This window comes from Fistularia commersonii, chromosome 14 (assembly GCF_037954325.1).
Source record: "Fistularia commersonii isolate RoL2024-O1a breed Wild chromosome 14, RoL_Fcom_v1.0, whole genome shotgun sequence".
Lineage (NCBI taxonomy): Eukaryota > Metazoa > Chordata > Actinopteri > Syngnathiformes > Fistulariidae > Fistularia > Fistularia commersonii.
The window spans coordinates 2,579,853-2,600,712 of NC_141297.1; the positions used below are offsets into that span (position 1 = coordinate 2,579,853).

A 20,860-nucleotide genomic window follows, 5' to 3' on the forward strand; every position below is an offset into this window, starting at 1 on the left:
AGGTGGAGCTGCCAGGCAGGAGGTCTAGAGGAAGACCAGAGAAAAAATTGATGGACGTAGTGAGAGAGGATATGAAGTTAGTTGATGTGAGAGAGGAGGATACAGAGAATAGGGTTAGACGGAAAAGGTTGACTCGCTTTGGAGACCCTTGAAGGGAAAAGCCTAAAGGAAAAGAAGAATTTGTCGCAGGGGTGCAGGACACGTATGACCGAGATGGTTTGGACATGAACACTCCTCTGTTCATGTCCAAACCATGGTGAAGATCTGGATAGAAGGTTGCTGAAGGTGGAGCTGCCACGAAGAAGAAGAAGTCGGTATTGATTAGCAGGAAGCATACCGGTACACCCTGATATGGGTGGACTATTTTGACGAGATACATCACCGTATACATTGAAGTAATACTCTGATTAAGGGTATTACTATTATCATTATTATCCTTTGTGTATATACTTTAAATTAGTTATAACTACATTTGTATTACATGCATGTCCAGTACATGCAGAGAAATTAAGATGATACTTTATTGATCTCCATCGGGGAAATTCGTTCACAGCAGTGCAATAATAACAATAACAACATAAATATAAGTAGGAATATAAATATAAATATGAATGTACTGCAAAAAAAAAAAAAAAACAGGGAACACTTGGAGTTACATTGTGTTGTTTGAATGTCCTCTTTATTTTTTTGCACACAATATAAATATAAATATAAATATAAATATAAATATAAATATAAATATAAATATAAACAGAAGAGACAATTAAAAGGACAAAGACAACAACCAGGATAGGGACAGAATGTCAACAGAATGACAACAAGGATAAAAATATACATGATAAACAGATTGGACATAGATACTGTAACAAAATGACAACAACAACAACAAATTGACAATATAGCTGAATTTTGATATCTGGTTGCGGTCACAGAGGGTTGTATGTTGACCGTACCGCAGGTCAGAAAGGGTCTCTGATTTTTTAATGCTTTCACACCCAGCGTTTTTTTTAAGGCACTTTAAACAAGCTAGCATACGCAAGATAGCTTTCACCCACAAGAACCGTTCACCCATTCACTTGTTTACCCGTCCAGGGTCGCGGAGCTGCCGTGCAAAGGTGCTAAACCAGGCCAACGGGAGCGACTCCGGGTTGGGTGTCTTAACCAAGGAGTTTCTGACACCCAGACAAGAAGGAATCAAACCTTCTGATGGTATTAATGTGAACTGCCAGGGCGAAGAGGTGCGGTTTCCCCTTGTTTAATCTCCGCTAGGCATCAAAAGGAAGCTCGCGTCTCTGTAGCCGGACCAGAATGCACCTGCGGTCACTCTTGCGTTCGATCACAAAGCCAGACTCGGGCATGCAGCCCCGCCGCCTGCGCCCAAAATAATAAAAACGGACCAAAGCGTTGGACCGCTTGCGGAGAATTTCTCGCAGCCACTGAATTTTACGGTCTACGATTATCAACGCAGACCAAGAACAACAACACGCTCGAGACTGGCCTGAACTCAGCCCATAAACAGCAGAGTTATTAAAGCTGAGTAATCACGCCGCGCGCCGATTGGTCGAACCGTCCTTCCCGAACCTTCGCGATAGATGTTGACGCCTTGCGGTTTCAAAGCGCTCGGGACTAGATCGCAAACTTCGAAATGCAAACTTGAGGAACCGGGAATTGAACCGTCAACCTTCTTGCCAAACTACCGGCCGAGCCGCGGTGATCTACGAAGAGTCGCCGTTGAGCCGCATTTTGTAATAACGGTGCATTTTGTAATAAACGTCCAAAATGTAATAACTTTTTCATTTCATTTTGTAATAAAGCTGCATTTTGTAACAAACTGCCGCATTTTGTTATAAACTGCCCCAATGCATTTTGTAATAAATTTTGCCGCATTATGTAATAAGTTATTACATTTTGAGAAGATTATTACAAAATGTACTTGCAACTTTTTTATTCTCTAGGAAATGTAATAAAATGGAATTTATAGAATATTCTCTGTAAATGCAACCTTTGAATAGTGTACTGATCGTAATTGCTAAGTACTGCTACTAGGCTAATACAGTGATACTAATAATAGGCCTAGCTTTAACAAATACTTTAAAGTAAAATAAAATACAATTAACAAACTTATGCTATAGCATTGTTATTACATTATGCACCATGTTATTACATTTCCTAGAAAATAAAAAAGTTGCCAGTGCATTTTGTAATAATCTTCTCAATATGTAGCTTAGGAAATGTAATGCTATAGCAATAAGTTTGTTAATTGTATTTTATTTTACTTGAAAGTATTTGTTAAAGCTAGGCCTATTATTAGTATCACTGTATTAGCCTAATAGCAGTACTTAGCAATTACTATCAGTACACTATTCAAAGGTTGCATTAACAGAGAATATTCTATAAATTCCATTTTATTCCATTTCCTAGAGAATAAAAAAGTTGCAAGTACATTTTGTAATAATCCTCTCAAAATGTAATAACTTATTACATAATGCGGGAAAATTTATTACAAAATGCGTTGGGGCAGTTTATTACAAAATGCGGCTTTATTACAAAATGAAATGAAAAAATTATTACATTTTGGGCGTTTATTACAAAATGCACTGTTATTCCAAAATGCGGCTCAACAGTCGCGCCGTCGTGAAAGGCGGGACGATGTAGTCAAACGTCAAAGACCCGGAACCGGAACCCGACCAGAAATGATTATTATTATTCCGTTTACCCCGTTCGTTTTCAGGGTCGTACATTTTACATGCGGCGCATGGAGCCCTCCGACGTTTTTGGATTCGGCGGCGTGAATCCACATCCTCCTGATGAGAAGCGACACAAATGGACCCGGCGTTGACTTTGGAGGGCAAGGAAGTCACTGATCCGACACAAATGCGCAACTCGCGCCGGGGAAATCACTTTTGTGTTAGCACGTCCCGGGTGTTTTCGGGTCGCCTGAAGGGAAGCGGGAACGCGAACGGTGAATCTCCGCCGTGCTTCGGGGACGACGGGGATGCGCAGACGGAGGACTTACGGGGGAGCGGAGAGTGTCTATTTGTTCCAACCCGTTCCCTTCGCTGTCAGGTCCGATTAAGCCGTGACTCCGGCAGCCTCGACGCCGCCGGGACGGTGGCTCCGAACGGGCCGGGAAAAAGCCGGGGTGGAAGAGTCTTCCTGTCTCGCCGCCCCTCCTGACAATCACCGTAACGCTAACGGACACGTCCTCTCAACCCGTCACGCTGATCTGCAATTATTACTGATAGTTCCGCCTCTGCTTTCACTCAAGATCCGCAGTATCGCCTCTGTCGGAGGCGTGTGATTTCACGTTTCGGCTTTCGCTTTTAACCCGATTTTGTCGGTTGGGTTCCCGCGCCGTGTTTTATTCAACACCATAACCAAGGCGATGGAGTCTCTTCAATTTTGTATTTGTGTCTCTGTATGAGGTTATAATTCATTTGTTCATTTATTATCTATGACGCTTATCCTGCTGTCGGCGTCAGCGAGGGGTCGGAGTCTATCCGCGCTGTCGTTGGCCAAGAGGCGGGGTTTAACCCCGGATCGGTTCCGCGCCCAAAACGAACCGTTCGCTTTCCTCTTCGCACGTCACATCAGAATCAGAATCGGAATTGTCAGGTAAATTTGCAACTGCGAGGAATTCGCTTTGGTTGACGGTAGAGGCATACAAAAGTCCAGAGTGACATACAAGACATACAAGTCACGTAACCATTTGTGCTCTTGTGGAATCCTCTTGAGGTGGCAACTTGGATTTCTTCACTTTTGGATGTTTCACCCGTCATCCGAAAGGCTTCTTCACTTCCAGTGACCAACGGGGAGTTTCTAAATATAACCGCCAGGGTTTTGGGCGGGTCTAGATTTTGGTGGTTTGTTGTGTAAATGGAAGAGTTGATCTGCAGAAACTAGGCGTAAGGGGAGTTTCAACAGGTGCTAATGAGCATAAAACCCCTCCTTACACCTACTTTCTGGAGATTAACTCTTCCATTTGCACCATAAATTGGACCTGCAGTTATATTAACAAAACTCCCCATTGGTCATTAGAAGTGAAGAAGCTTCTCAGATGACGGGTGAAACATCTTCAAGTGAAGAAATACAAGTCTGGTTGCCAAGACGAGGAGATTTGGACAAGAATTCACCTCGGATGACTGAGAACCTCCACAGACCTCGATGCTGTCTTTCACCGGGACTTCTTTATTTTGATGTCGTACAGAGACGCAACCGTTCTCCCTTTCATTCGTACGTTTAGTTTGTTCCTCAGTTTATTTCTAACATGATATTCTCACAACGCCGGCCTTTGCTTCTGTGCATTTGCGCCGTATTGATCCGAAAAGACTTCCCGTGTGGAATCAAGCCGTCTGCTTACGGAGGCCGCGGGCAGGTCGGCACCGATATCTTTGGAATATCTTGATAAATTAAAATAAATGAATCTCGCAGAGGCCCCGCCGCCACATTCATTTGTGCGAAAGTGAAGTTGATATATATCTCTTTAATGGACAATGAATCAGCGCCGGCCGGGACCCCTGGGCGTTCATATTTATACGCATCGATTAGTTTCAGTTAAAATCAATGGCCGTTTGTGAGGGGAAGCGTCGTCCGTGTTGACTTCATTTACTGACGCCAGAAGGGAGGCGGCGAACGGCAGTTTAGCGAGAATATATTGTACTACGCCGGCGCTCTCGATCATATTGAAGCGTGTAAATAAAACGACAAAAATTGCCGACGGGCTAATTGACATGGAAGCCTATTGACTCCAATTGTTCTTTCCAAAAATGAACGTATGATTTCCAGAAATGGAGAATGATAAAAAATAATCATGGACTTGTTTTTTTGTTTTGTTTTTTTGCCAGAAGGCGAGGACAGTGAACCCTCGATGACAGAAATTGCCATCGGGCTAATTGACATGGAAGCCTATTGACTCCAATTGTTCTTTCCAAAAAAGAACGCATGATTTCCAGAAATAGAGAATGATAAAAAATAATCGACTTTTTTTTTTTTTTTTTTGCCACAAGGTGAACCCTCGCTACTTTGCGAATTTTTTTTCTAATTTGGTTCTCCCAGTTAATCGTTCTTTAGCATTTTTTTTTTTTTTTTTTTTTTTGGGCGGTATTTGAATTTTTTTTTTTATTCCATATTCTAGCTTTTTTTTTTTTTTTTTTTTTTTGAAAGATACAGTCAAATTAAACTAAAATTCATCTTATAAAATAAATAAAATTCAAGATTTTTGTTAAACAAAGCGACCCAGGATGGCTAACTCGGTGGTGGGTTGATAACAGCTTGCAGTAGGTTGGTAAAGGGTTGAGCGAGGTTGGTTGAGGGTTAATAAATCTGTAAATACCAACAAAATAATCACCTTTCTACTTTGTGGAAATTCACTTTTAGCACGGGGGGTCTTAGAATATAACTCCCGTGAAAAAAAAAAAAAAACATATTCCTGTTCTGACAGCCCAAATCTGGAGACGGATCCAAAATGCAAAAACTTGGCCGATTACAAGAGGCAGGTGCGCGGCTCGTCGGAGGCGAGGCAGGCGGGAGCGCAGGAAGGCTGCCGAGGTTTTGCTAATTGACAAGGCACAGGTGAGCCTCCGGGGAAGAAGGCAAAAATAAAGACAGAAATGAAAGCCGAGCTCGACAGGCGGGGAGTGGAAAAAAACGGGAAATGACTCCGGCGGAGCCGCAGGGGGAATTAACTACAGCTCTGCTTAGGGTGATTTACGGCGAGTCGGCGCCACGGCAGACGGAATAAAACACCCGTAACAACGTAACCGGTTTGGGATTTGTCCGACGAGCCGCGTCTCGATTGGGGTCTGGAAACCGATGTGGTTCTTGAAAGCGCCCCTGCAACTCCGTTTGAGGGCCCGCTGAAGGAGATCTTTGGTTTCGGCCGCCCCTCCGGCTGCTTCCCGAAGTGAATCCCTGTCAGAGATAGTTGGCAGATCGACCGCTTGACTTGTAGTCTGGCAGAGCAGTGACGACCAGAAGGTCCTCGGGAAGGGGAAGGGGTCTCCCTGGTTTCCTCCTGCAGGCCAAAAACATGCAGGAGGTTCAGTGGAGACCCTAAACTGTCCAGATCAGTGAGCCAGAGGGTGAATTGGTGCAGGTATGACACGTGAATACTTGTATGTCTCTCTGGCTTGTATGCATACTTGTATGCTCTATACGTGGCCCCTGAGGTCGACTGGCGACCGGTTCAGGATGAACCCTGACAGCTGGGATAGGCTCCAGGTCCTTGCATGCAGATTCATTCAATGAATCAAAAGTTGATGAATTGTGAAATGCAACCGAATAGCAAGTGAGACTGAGCATAATCGTAAAGGGGCGGCATGGCGCAGGGCGTTAGAGCGGTTGTCCTTGGACCTGAGCGTTCCCGGTTCCTCCTAGCCTTTTGAAGTGTTCTTGAGCAAAATACTGAACTGCTCCCCTGTTGCTGTTCCTTCGCTGCTCATGGTTCATCCATGATGGGTTAAATGCTACTTCTTCTTTGTATCCTCCTCCCTCACACCAACTAACTTCATATCCTCACTGACTACATCCATGAATCTTCTCTCTAGTCTTCCTCCAGACCTCCTGCCTGGCAGCTCCACCTTTACCAACCTTCTATCCAGATTTCACTATTGTTTGGACATGAACACTCCTCTGTTCATGTCCAAACCATCTCAGTCGTCACTTTGTCTCAGGCATACATGTCCTGCACCCCTGTGACAAACTCTTCTTTTCCTTTGGGCTTTTCCCTTCAGGGGTCGCCCCAGTGAGTCAACCCTCTCCATCTAACCCTGTTCCCTGTACCCTCCTCTCTCACACCAACTACCTTCATATCCTCTCTCACTATGTCCATGAATAATCTTCTCTTTGGTCTTCCTCTAAACCTCCTGCCTGGCAGCTCCAATTCCAGAATCTGTCTACCGATATATTCACTGTCCCTCCTCTGTACATGACCCAACCCCCTCTGACCTTCTCATCCAAAACATCTAACATGTGCTGTTCCTCTGATAGGCTCATCCCTGATCCTATCCATCGTGGTCACTCCCAAAGAGAACCTTAGCATCTTCATCCAGCTCTGCCTCCTGTCTGTTTCTCGGGCATCATGATGAGTTAAATGCAGTAGTCAAATATTGCTGATGTTGTGCTCTATGTAAAACTGTATGTGACCATAAAGACATTTCTGCTTCTTATAATTAAAGTGATGAAAATGTTGTTCTTAAATGCTCTCCAGGAAAGTTTAGAGCAGTTGTTGTTCGGTGTCTGACCTTCTACCAGTCTAGACGATCCTGGACGATTCCTCCGTCCGCTGCGATCTGTGCCGCCACAACCGACCTCAATTTAATCCTTGTTGGTCTCAGTCCATCCGCGTCCTGTTTATCTTTGTCATTGCTCTCGTCGTCTTGGTTGTCTATTCTCATCCTTGTTTTTGTTGTCGTTCACTCTGCTGTCTGTTTATCTGTGGATGTCTTTTGCTATTTTTGAATTTTCTCTGTATTTATATATAACAGTGGACCCTCGCTTTTCTGCGGGAGTTACGTTCCAAGACGCTCCGCGAAAAGTCAATGTCGGCAAAGTGGAGACGTGATGATTTTTATGGTATTTCCATAAAAATATATATTAACCCACAACAAACTGTTATCAACCCACCATCCACTGTATTACACTTCCTGCACTCCTATACAGTGCAATCAACACTTTTGGATCATTCAAAATGTTCAGTAAATGAGTAAATTAAAAAATCATATCAAATATATAGAGACATTTATTATTATTATTAATTATTAAATATATTCTAGAAAAAAAAAAAACAAATTTTATAATTTTTATGAATAAATAATAATATATAAATTAATTTAAAAAATAAAATCATGTTGGCGGCTCTGGCATTGGTACTTTGAGTGGTTCAGTATCTTCTCGTGGATCTTCTTCTGAAGGCGTCTGCTTTACTGGCGTTTTCTTCTCTTCAGAATCATCATTATAGGCGGTTGCTGCCTCTGCTTTTTTTTTTTTTTTTCTGGTAGAAAATGGTTTTATAAACCGCCACGGCCCTGGCCGGCAAGTTACAAAAGTGGACCGACCGAACCGTATCGCGGTCCCGATCTTGCGTCATATTTTGCGGAGAGACCGGCCTCTCGCGTTTTGACAGACTTCATCACCTCGGCGAGGTCCTCGTCCGTCCACGGATCCGCATGGCGGTCAGTTAAGCCTCCGATGCGGTCAGGAGTCACGTCGGAGAAGCTCCAAAAATGCGCGTCGGCAAAGAAAATCTCGTATTTTATTCAGTCAATACGATGAATTTTATATTTTTCTTTTTAGGCTGGAAAATGACTTTTTCACCGCAAAAAAAAAAAAAAAACACTAAAGAACAAAAAAAAAAAAAAACAACACAAAATTGCAAAAACCGAATAGCAAAAAAAAAAAAAAAAAAAATCCACAAAGTAGCGAAGGTCGGTTGTATTTTAAAAGATACCGTAACAAAAGAATATATCTTAAGCGGTGACTGAAGGTGTAGCTTGTCACTGAGTTGCGCATCTACGACCTCCGACCTTTGAACCTCCCGACAGGTCACGACGATATCGTCCGCTTTGAGAAACATCTGTAAACCCGCCTTAAAGCCCTTGCGTTCCTCCTCCTCCGCAGATGTGGACGAGTGCGCGACCGAATACAACGGCGGCTGCGTCCACGAGTGCATCAACATCCCCGGAAATTACAGGTGCACGTGCTACGACGGCTTCCGGCTGGCGCACGACGGACACAACTGTCTCGGTGAGTGATGTTTTTTTTTTTTTTTTTTTTTTGCTTTTTCAGCAACTCGCGCAACCTGTTCTTCATTATGCGGGAAGATGTTGTTTTCCAAGGGTCCTCGGCCAGGAGCACATATACATTAACCTTCGTGTGTTGGGTTTCTTTGGAAGTCTGACCTCACCCATGTGGGCGCATAAATACTTCACTCTGCAAGTATAATGTCACGTAATGGATGGTAATATATGTTTCCGAGCTGAATTGAGCCGTTATTGCAACCGCCGCATGGCATGTTAGCCGTTTCCTCATTTCACATAGCGGGTATTCTTCCCTTTTTCTCGTGCTTTCACATACGGACCAGTAAAATCATAGCGTAATTACCTAGAAGTAAAGTCCAAATGTTTCCTTTGTTTTAGAGTAAAGGAGAACGGGTTACTAATGGAAATCTTTCTATGGAATGAAGTTTCCCTTTAAAAAAAATACATAACGAACAACCTGAGATTCATTAAGAAAAGTGCAATTTTAACACCATTACGTCTTCTCAGTTGCATTTTGTTGTATTTTTCGCTGAAACGCTGCATCCACACCGAGCATACATGTTTCTTATTAACCTCAACCGAAAAAATAAGAAGCGGTCCATTTCCCTTGGGAGACCCTGCTCTCCATGTCCACTTTTCTCTTTTCCGAGGGCGTCGGGTCCAACGGAAAAGCAGGTAAATATCTAAGAATAAGTAAAAAAAACAGACCCGGAAGTAGCATTGCTGCCATCACATAGTTGTGCCGTGTTGCTAACACTCACTAAAACAGTAGCTGACAATATAGGAACTGCATTTCTATTTCAAAAAAGTAGTTTATGATTTTTATATATTTTTCAAATTTTAGATTTATTCCATGGGAGGAATTGGACCGCCTGGCGGGCCGGTATTGGCCCGCGGGCCGTACGTTTGACACCCGCGGTTTAATGTTTCAGTCGCGCACGATTCAAATGAGTGTTTATGGGGAAATGCGTCTGGCTCGGCGCCACCGCCGTTTCTCCGTGAGTCCATTGATTCGTTGTCAAATTTCCGATTAGGACCCTGCGGTCGTCTGAGCGACAGCCCAGTGTGATGCTTATCGTCACGGTCGCTCCTCGTGCTTCATACGATGAAACGTATTCAAGTGAAGGAATTCGAGCCCGGTTGCCATGACGAGAAGATTACCGAGTAGTGAGCCAAACTTAGTAAAGCACTGCATATTTTGATTACATACTTTTGTATAGATTTCTAATATTTTGGATAAACCAAGATATTAGCTTTATCTAATCGATTGAGAAAATGTACCTATTTAGCCGAGATGAACAGTCAGGGGAGGCAGAAGAGGCTGTGCCTCACTTGCCAATCTTGGAGAGAAAAAAAAATTCAAATGAAAAAATAATTGAATGGTCATATTTATCAGTGATTTGTTTTATAAAGGTATTTTTCATTTAACTTCACCAGTATTGATTCAAAATGGCTGGATTTTCACATTTCCCGTACGAATATTGACAAGAGACGTGCGATGAGGCAGCCGACTGTCGAGCCTCAACGTAGATTGCGTGATGACGGCTGGCATGCTGTGCGCTGGAACCGTAGTGCTGTCTCACTGTATGTCACTTTCAAAATGTTAAAATGGTTTTGCTATTTGAACTCCATTTCCTGTGTACAGTATTCTTTTTATCAAAAATTATATGTGTGTGACTAGTTTCTTGCGCTGAGCGATCATGAAATGGCTTCTAAGAGCCGTGAGGCACGCACTTCTCCTGCCTCATGGTAGGGGGCGCTTGTGACTCCAGGGTTTCTTCTTGCAACTCCACGGCTCATTGTGAGCAAGCTACTCTGTCGGGTTGATATATTTGTAAATCTGAAGTCAGGGCCTCACCGGCCATGAACCTCATGACACGGCGCCACCTTCCTCGGTAACCTTCTCCCAAAGAGCGCCATTATTCCAGATGCGCTGTTAGATATCCAGTCGACTGCGGGGCCATCACAAGCCGCTCGCCGTTAGCCCGCCGGGATGAACTCCCTTGAAACTAAGCCCTAAAAGGCAAATACGCTATTTCGAGATCCGGCTAAAGCCACGGCGGAAAAGTTATCGGCGTCCAACATCCAACAATGGCTTCTTGCGTGCCGGTCTTTACCGGGCCACACAGGGCTACGCGGTCATACCGCTCCCGCATCTTTGTGATGAGCAGCATGTAATCCCGGGATTAAGAGGCGCACTGGAATTGAAAACACTCACATCTCTCGATCGATAGCAAACCCGTCGTGACCCGACAAAGCCGGCATCTCAGACGCTTCTTGTATTCCTGTCTCTCTTACTTCAATCTCCTTCTCCTCGCCTCCCCATTTCACTCCGGCACGTTTATCTATTCAGCGAAGGGCTATTTTCCAAGCCATTTAGCGACTGCTTTCGGTTGTGTTTGGATCATTTGCCGCGCCGCGCGCGTCTTTGGACTCGTCTGCAGGTGTGTAATTGCGATATATGATTGTTTGGCGGCGGCGCGTCTATCGATCCCTTTTGATATAATTTGTCGGCGCGCAACCAAACAGAGGATTTGAAGTTTTATGTTCTCGCGAGCTGCATTAGCAAGGGAGCGCAGAGTTCCGAGGGCCATCTCCATGAGTTGGTTGATTGATACGATTGATTTTTTGACATAAAGGTACTTTTTGTTGCCTTCTCTTGAAAGCGACCTTTTTCCGGAACACAAGAGGAGAGGAAAAGGTACAGTTGAGGTTTCACGTTTAAGCTCCTTTCTTGGCCACTGAGAAAAGATTAGTCCCCCTTGGCCATTGACTGGAGAACCCCAAGCAGCTGGTTTCCAGACAGGGTCAGACCCAAGGAGCCCTTAAAGACCAGATGTGCCCGAGGCTGCAAAGCGGGAGACGTTTCACTCGACGCCGGGAAGTTCAGTTCGAGTTCAGAGTGCGAGATCTCTACCAACGCCTCGGATTCGAGACCCTTTTTTTCCGGACAAAACTACCGCGCCTTTGACTTCCGCCGCCAGTCGCTTTTCTTCTCGGCCCTCAAAGACAGTTTGTGTCGGCGCTAACCCCCTCCCCGCCCGCCTTTGTTTTCCTTTCACCGCGGCACGCGCCGCCCGACTCCTCGTAATTGGATGTGTTGCAGGCATAATGACATCGGGTGGCGGCGGGAGGCGGCGGTGCGCGAAGCGGAACGCCGCCTTGCGCGCCTCAGCGGGGGGACGCTCCTTTTTCCAAGGTCTCCCTTGTCTGCCCCGAACCCTTACAAAGATGTCAGGGAACCAGCAAGGTGGAAGCGATGCGATATCGCGGCACGCCGGAGCGAGACGTCGCTGTATAATTTAACCCCGCGCCGCCCGCTCAGCGCTCCCGCTGGCGCGGCGTACGAGAACACGGTTACATCTTTTATAACCGCCGTGGCTTTTCGCTTGCGGAGGTGAGGGAAGGATGGCAGTTAATCACCACATGGCGAAGCTGTAAAGGATTTTTAGAGTCTTAGGAAAAAAACAGGGGAATCGATGTCGATTTAATCCAAAACACACATCCTCTTCGCAATGAATACCAGATGCGGGAGGGCTATTAGCTCGCCGCTGTAGCGCCGCCGTCCCCACATTTATGACCCGCGCGTTTCGGTCGAAGTCCTTCAGAAACCCCAGTATCCTCTTATCGCTATTAGCTGAACTCCCTCGTAAACGTTTGCGCGAACGCCCCCCTTTTCGGCCCGCCGCTCGCGACATTCGGCGGTGGACGTCGCGGACGTGCGTTCGACGGCGCGCCGCGCTCGCCGTTCTTTCTGTCGGGACGTGTCGTCGCCGCGGGACTACGCCCTTCGCCGCGGCGCTCTGGCCGCGTTCCCTTTTGGTTCCCATCGACCGCCGCTGATTTGGTTTGTATTGATCCGGCAGGACCCAATTCCCCGTGCAATCTATAGGGAAATGAATGCCCTTTTCCTTTAACCTCCCCCAAAGACACATGATCTATAACGCAAAAGCCAATGTCATTACGGCTCAGGGACGGGGATTTAGAGAACAGCTTTGAAATAACAAGCGAGAGAAGGTCACTTCACTTAACACTGTTAAGTGTTCTTCTAATGATTGCCATAATTGTAATTGCTCCGTGACTTTGTATCTCCTTTTGGCTAATCCCATTGACGAGGTAAGCTTTCTAGTGCACGACGGGTACATCTCCTCTGCAGCGCCTCTTGGCTCAGCTCGCCCGGAACCTGTAGTCCTCCGTGGCGTTGCACGGATGGCTAATCAAACGGCGCTTCCCGCCCGATGTATTATTGACCAGATTCTTCAACAAAGGGCACTACAGCGGTTTGATCTGCAGCTTTCGCCCTCAAAGGCATCCGAGTCCCTCTAAATGCACCGGCCTGAAGGAGGGAATGAGTAATTGTTTGTCAAGTTCCAATTAGGCCTCCATTATAATTTAAAGCACGCTAACCTCTAGCAGCCGACCAATCTGGAACACGTTACTTTGCGACCTTGAAGTCCAAATGGACCGGGCAGTCGGTTAAATTAAATGCACGAGTACCTCTATGTCGCTTGTTTTTTTGTACAACTACGGCTCCTTTTTATAAGTTAATATACCGATTTGAAATCCACCGAGGGGGATCGAGTAAAGAACGACGCTGCCGAGAAATTTCCACGGCTCTTCGCGTGCATCTGGGGAAAGTTGCGGCGCTGTGAAGGGGATGAAGCCCGGGCCACACGAGGTCTTGGATCAGTGGGTTTTAAAATCATGTTTTTAAGCGTCGCCGGGTTTGAAAGCGGTGAAAAGGGCGAGTCGAGTGAGAGTGAAGTCCGAGCTCTGTGACCGGAGTCCACTGTGGACACACCTCAAAGACTGCGATGACAACACGTTGCCCAAATGAGCAACACCGGAGATACCGCTTGTAATCCCCGAACAGATAGGACAGTACCCTTCTCTCATCATGTCCCCGAGGGTACAAGAGTCTGAAATGGGCGAGTCGAGCGAGCCTCAAGTCCGAGTTCTGTGACTGGAGTCCACTGTGGCCATACCCCAAAAACTGTGACACCAAAACATAGCCAAAATGAGCAACACCTGAGATACCGCTTTTGATCCGCGAGCAGATAGGACAGTACCCTTCTCTCATCATGTCCCCGAGGGTACAAGAGTCTGAAATGGGCGATTCAAGCGAGCGTCAAGTCTGGGTTATGTGACCGGAGTCCACTGTGGACACACCCCAAAAGACAACACTTAGCCCAAATGAGCAGCACCAGAGATACCGCTTGTAATCCCCGAACAGATAGGACAGTACCCTTCTCTAATCACGACCCTGAGGGTGCAAGAGTCTGAAATGGGTGAGTCGAGCGAGCGTCAAGTCCGAGTTCTGTGACTGGAGTCCACTGTGGACACACCTCAAAAACTGTGACGCCAAAACATAGCCAAAATGAGCAACACCTGAGATACCGCTTTTGATCCGCGAGCAGATAGGACAGTACCCTTCTCTCATCACATGCCCGAGGGTACAGGAGTCGGAAATGGGCGATTCAAGCGAGCGTCAAGTATGGGTTATGTGACCGGAGTCCACTGTGGACACACCCCAAAATCCGCAATGACAACACTTAGCCCAAATGAGCAACACCTGAGATACCGCTTTTGATCCGCGAGCAGATAGGACAGTACCCTTCTCTCATCACATGCCCGAGGGTACAGGAGTCGGAAATGGGCGAGTCGAGCGAGCGTCAAGTTCGAGATCTGTGACCAGAGTCCACTGCGGACACACCTGAAAGACCACGACCACAACATGTAGCCCAAATGAGTAACACCGGAGATACCCCTTAATCCCCAAGCAGATAGGACAGTACCCTTCTCTCATCATGTCCCTGAGGGTACAGGAAACGCCGACACTCTTAGGGCTGAACAGGAACCAGCTTCAGTTTTCTTCTGCTGATGCAAATCCCCTTCCCCTGCCCATCAGCCGGCAGAAGCCTGGCTTGGGTTGCGACATGTACAGATCGGGTTTGGACAAGAGACTCTCCGAGGTTCAAGGGAGAGGAACGGCGCTAGTGAGTAAAAAGACGAGTCTGAGATCGGAGCATTAGCTCGCCCCCAAAGGCCGTTTCAATAAACCCCCGTCCCGCCCGACGTCTCCTGGGATTGTTCAGCCTCATGACAGGAACGATGGGGAATGAGCAAACGGCCTTTTAGGGACTCTCCGGCCCACGATTGGGCTTGGAAGCTATCTGACGGCCCGCAAAATGCGAGGCGCCAGTGGGAGGACCTTGCCTTTTGTCTCCTTCCGACCACCCAAACACCCTCTCGGCGTACTTTCAGACTCGTCTCGAAAAAAATCCAAGAGAAATAATGTTCTGCATGAACGTGGCTCCTCTAATCTAATTAGGGGAGTCAGAACAACGAGATCTGCAGATGCGAATTTTGGCAACGCTGATCGTAAAAAAAAATAAAACAAATTAAACGTCATGTAGAGACAGCTGAGCAACAACGACCTCTGCTAGTTATTTTGTAAAAAACGGCTTCTTGGGTGCGTGAAAGGAGTGACGCGGACGTGATTCGGCTCCGAAATGAAAGTTTTGACAGTTTGGGTTTGGAAAACCTCTTTATCCAACAACCTTTGATGCACTAAATGTAAGGATGTTAATCCCGGTGTGTGCAAATGCCTATTTATTTCATTTTATTGACTCACTATGTGTATATATATATATATATATATATACACATAGTGAGTCATAGTATATGCACATACATACATACATATATATCGTATAAATCAGTTCAACTATACGTAATCTATAATGTAGTGTTTACATATGTAGTTTTTCACACATACAACATATATATAAGATTGTTTGATACATATGTATTTATATATAGTTTATATGTAATACATACATATGCATAAACAGGAAGTACTTACATGCATACCTACATACATCATACATACAAATACACATATACTTTATACACACGTGCATACATGTATATATGTATGTATTTGTATATAATTTGTATATAATGCATATAATAAGAATTGTTATTATAAAAATAATAAATTAAAATAAGTATTAGTTAATTAAAAAGAGTAAACATTTTATTTAAGGCACCTATATGTGTGTGTATACATGTACATACATGTATGTGTGTATACATGTATGTGTTTGTGTGCATTTATAATATTTATATTTATAGTTATATTTTTATTAAACCAAGATCTCTTTCACAAAAGTGACCAGAACATTCTCATAATGGTCTCTCAGTCGTGCTGCTGTTAAAGATGATATTTTATGATATGATTTTTTTTTATACATATACACACACACACACACACACCCTCACACATATGTATATCTGTGTGTGTGTGTGTGTGTGTGTGTGTGTGTATATGTATAATATGTAAAATGTCAAAAATGTCATACATTCTGGATTCATTACAAATCAACTGAAATCTTTTATTATTTTAAAATTGCTGATTATGCCTTACATCTCAAGAGAACTCAAAAATCCCATCTCAAAATATTAGAATACCACGAAAAAGTAATTTTTGTTTCTTTTTTTAATTGCATTACAGAAGATAAAGAACTCTATCACGATATTCTAATTTTCTGAGACGGTCCTGCATATATGTGTATAAAGAGTCTGAATCCTGTCACCACCACATCGGTCGCCGAACCCTTAAAGAGGGGCGTGCAAAAAAAAAAAAAAAAAATCTCCAAAATAAGGAGTTTCTGCAAAGCGACCGCCATGTTTACATGGCTCGGAGCTCCGCGCAAGGCCAAATGTTATATATACAGTCAAGGCTATCTGAGAAACCAGCGGACACGGCCTCCGCAAACACAACCAATCTCTTAATCTCTCTCTGTTTGAACCCTCCATCATCTCCTCCAGCGCAGCCGGGCTCATTTTTCAGAATCCGGGCAGCCCTTTTAACTCGATTAAGACTTTTTTTTTTTTCGTCCTCTCGGGAGAATTTTTTTTTTTTTTTTTTTTTTGAAAATGTTTTAAGACGAAATAACACCAGCACCCCCCACACACACACACACACACATATATACACACCGAGGCCGTGCCAGAACCCCTTTCCTCTTGGAAATATTTGCGTTGGACGCTAGCCTTGCCCAGCACACAACACAAGCAATTATGGGAGTTATTTTAAACAGGGGGGGGGGGGTTGAACTGACAGGCGACGCCTCATTTGGTGGGATGAAGGAACCAGGAAATGAAACCTTCATTGATGCGCCGAGGGAATGGAAAGACACCTCGACGCGTCAGTTTTTTTTTTTTTTTTTCAGCTTTATCTGCAAAAGCGCAGGTTGTTTTTCTTCACCTGGACGCCGGGCGACGCTTTTCCCGTTGACCTCGACTGACGCGAGTCATTGTTTTGGGAGGAAGGAGCCCGCCGGTGGAATGCGAGAGTGAGACAGCAGACTTGGCACGCCGGCGAAGGGTCATGAGCGCTACCTGCCGCTGACCTACTTATCAACCCGCCCGAGTTTTTCCCCCCGCCGGTCAGGTGCCGCTCTTCGCGTCGCGCGTCGACGTTTTTCTGAATCTCCCCTCCCGTGCAAAGAGGAGACGGAGCGAGGGGGTTTAACTCCGAACTCGGCGGGGCTGAGAATTCCCCAGAAGGGAAACTTAACCTAGAGGCCTTCTCAGACTGGACAAATAGACAGAAAATTAGTTTCGCATGACGGTTTATTAAGAAAAAGCCCTGTGTGTACAGCGGATTATTGATGCGTCCAGCAGAGGGGCGGATAAGGTTCCAGCGCCGAGGGACGGAGCCCCGGGTCTCCAGGGGAACCGGGGAGAAAGGAGTGGCACCTCCAGAGCCGAGCCGCTGTCACGCACGAGTTTAGGCTGCTGGGGGGCGGGGAATCTGAAGCTGCTAAATAATAATAATAATAATAATAATAAAAGTCATTATTATAATGTTATTATTATTATTATTATTATTATTATTATTATTATATACCAACCACAAAAATAATGACAATTATTATTATTATTATTATTATTATTATTATTATATACCAACCACAAAAATAATGACAATTATTATTATTATTATTATTATTGTTATTATTATAAAACATAATAATTGTAATAGATGTTATCTTTTTTATTTTATTTTTTTTTTATTGAAAAATAATACGAAATAAATTCAAAGAGGACAAAAGTTTAAAGCGTCAAGTCTAATGTTTGAAACGTTCCACTGTGAAGTCTCCATAAAAAGCAATGAAATAGTGCAACGTTTTTTAAACTTTGCTCGTTTGTATCTACATGTAAACAGCCAACCAATCAGCTACTACTTTTACATCAACAATTTATTAATTCATATTATATTTATATATTTTATACTTTTTATTTATTTATTCATTAATTTATCTATTTATTCATGTATTTATTTGTTTGTTTGTTTGTTATTATTATTATTCATAATTATTATTATTGTTATTATTATTAGTAGTAGTATATTCATAATCATAATAATAATGAACACATTAATTATACTAATAGCAATAATTATTACAATTTTAATACAAATAATGATGATGATAATTATAAAAAATAATCACAATAATAACAATAATAATAACAATAACCACACCAATAATACTTATAATTATGATGATAATAATGATAATAATAAATAGTCACAATGCTACTCGTACTATCACTACTACCGCAACTGCTAACAATAATCATCATAATAGTAATGAATGATAATGATGCAAGATCAGTCGGGGGTCTTTGAGGATCTTCACTCGGCCCTAAAAACGTCCAGACCCGTGAATGAAAGGGTGAACGACCGTCCGTCCCAAAATGATGCGTGAACGAGAGGGTGAACGACGGCACGGTTCGAAACTTCTTGCGAACGAGAGGACGAACGGTCGTTTGTCACTACGTGATGACCCGACATTATCGGGGCGTAAGAATGAAAGGACGAACGTTTGTTCGTCCCGCTACGACGTGTGAACGAGAGGGTGAACGGTAACCAGGTAAAGTCCACGCGCCGAAAAACAGGCCCGGTTTGCGCCGACGGACCTTTTCCTGCCGGCGGAGCCGAGCGTCTGGAAAAGGAAACGAAGTCAGCAGCTCTCAGTCGTGCCCTTTTTCCGAGCGACACCTTCCTAAATTACCCGCCTGTTTTGCTTCGGAGGCAGATGTCTACGGTCGCCTGTCAATTTCCTGCTCCTCCGGCGTCTGGCGCTCTTTTCCGTCTCCCTGGTGTTTTCCCTCTGGTTTTCCCTCTTTGGTGTGTTTTTTGCGCAGCTCAGGTGCGCGGCGATGTCGTCTTAAAGATCATGCCGGGCTTTTTCTAATATTCAAAATCGGAACGTATTCGTCCCCGAGGGGCAATCGGGGGTCACGTTGGGTAGCAGCATTGTGAACGTCAATAAATATACCGTTAAAATAAAATAAAGTGACAAAATGATACTCTTAAACAAGTCAAGCACACTTGTGTGAAATCAAAGTGTCCACTTAGGAAGCAACTGATTTATTTGGTCTTGTTTTAAGAACATTTACATCAGCCTGGAGTGTGTTTTTACACTTTTGTTTTGAGTGTGACTCCAAATCCAGACTTCTATGGGTTCATACATTTGATTTCCATTGATATTTTTTGGGGATTTTGTTGTCAGCGCATTCAATAGCGCAAAAAAAAACAAAAAAAACAAAAAACAAAGAATATTTCATTCATTAGGATCCAGGATGTATTATTTTAGTGCTCCTTTTATTTTTTTGAGCAGTGCAATACAGGACTGTTTCAGAAAATTAGAATATTATGATAAAATTATTTATCTTCTGTAATGCAATTAAAAAAACAAAAATTAATTTTTCATAATAGTCTAATGTTTTGAGATAGGATTTTCTTAAGATGTAAGCCATAATCAGCAATATTAAAATAATAAAAGGTTTGCAATATTTCAGTTGATTTGTCATGAATCTAGAATGCATGACATTTTTGTTTTTGTATTTGCATTACAGAAGATAAAGAACTTTATCACATTATTCTAATTTTCAGAGAAAATGTAGGTAAAAAAATAACTGCACAGAATTGTGCAAGTTGCACTATTGATAACATAATAAATATTTCAAATATCAAAACACACATAACAGACCGTTTGCTTCTCAATATTTGCCCTCTGTAAAAATCTGCAGCTTGATTTTCTTAAAACAATAAAAAAATTAAAAAAAAACGATAATTTGAAGGGGAAATGTGTGTGATTGAAAGAATATAAATAGTGGCCTGAATGGTAGAAGAAAATCAAATTTGTTCTTTGTGAGGTTTGCTTTGAAATGTGTTCCCTGACACTCTGTGCACCATGGAGGCATTACGAAATGAAATAAAAAGATGAAAAAATACACACACACACATATATATATATATATATATATATATACATTTGGGTGTGTGTAACAGTGACAATGACCAAATGCCAGGAAGCAGAGCTGGAGGTGACAGAGATGAAGATGTTGAGGTTCTCTTTGGGAGTGACCAGGATGGAGAGGATCAGGGATGAGACCATCAGTTAGATGATTTGGAGAGAAGGTCAGAGAAGCCAGAGTGAGATGGCTGGGTCACAGACGGAGGAGGGATAGTGAATATATTGGTGAACAAATGCTGGAATTGGAGGTCTAGAGGAAGACCAAAGAGAAGATTTATGGACGCAGTGAGAGAGAATGGGGTTAGATGGAGAAGGTTGATTCTCTGCGGAGACCCCTGAAGGGAAATCCCAAAGAAAAAGAAAATATTTGTTACAGGGGTGCAGGACATGTATGACCGAGACAAAGTGATGATTGAGATAGTTTGGCCATGAACACTCCTCTGTTCGTGGCCAAACCATGGTGGAGATCTGGGTAAAAGGGTTAGAAAGAGAAGATTCATGGACATAGTCAGAGAAGATATGATGGTAGTTGTTGTTTGAAAGGAGGATACAGAGAATAGGGTTAGATGGAGAAGGTGGATTCGCTGTGGCGACCCCTGAAGGGAAAAGCGTGAAGGAGAAGAAGAATTTGTCACAGGGGTGCAGGACATGTATGACTGAGACAGAGTGATGACTGAGATGGTTTGGACATGAATAGAGGAGAGTTCAGGTCCAAACCAGGGTAAGGATCCCAGTAGAGGTTGCTGAAGGTGGAGCTGCCAGGCAGGAGGT

The 20,860-nt window shown here is 43.7% G+C and overlaps 1 protein-coding gene across 2 annotated transcripts in view; it reads left to right on the plus strand.

Moving 5' to 3' along the window:
• scube3 (signal peptide, CUB domain, EGF-like 3) overlaps positions 1-20,860 on the plus strand; it is a 106,141-nt gene that overhangs the window by 23,164 nt on the left and 62,117 nt on the right. For both annotated transcript variants that reach the window (XM_086159613.1, XM_086159615.1), the window contains exon 3: positions 8,617-8,742. In XM_086159613.1, the coding sequence (XP_086015739.1) occupies positions 8,617-8,742 (126 nt within the window). The remainder of the gene's footprint in view (positions 1-8,616; positions 8,743-20,860) is intronic.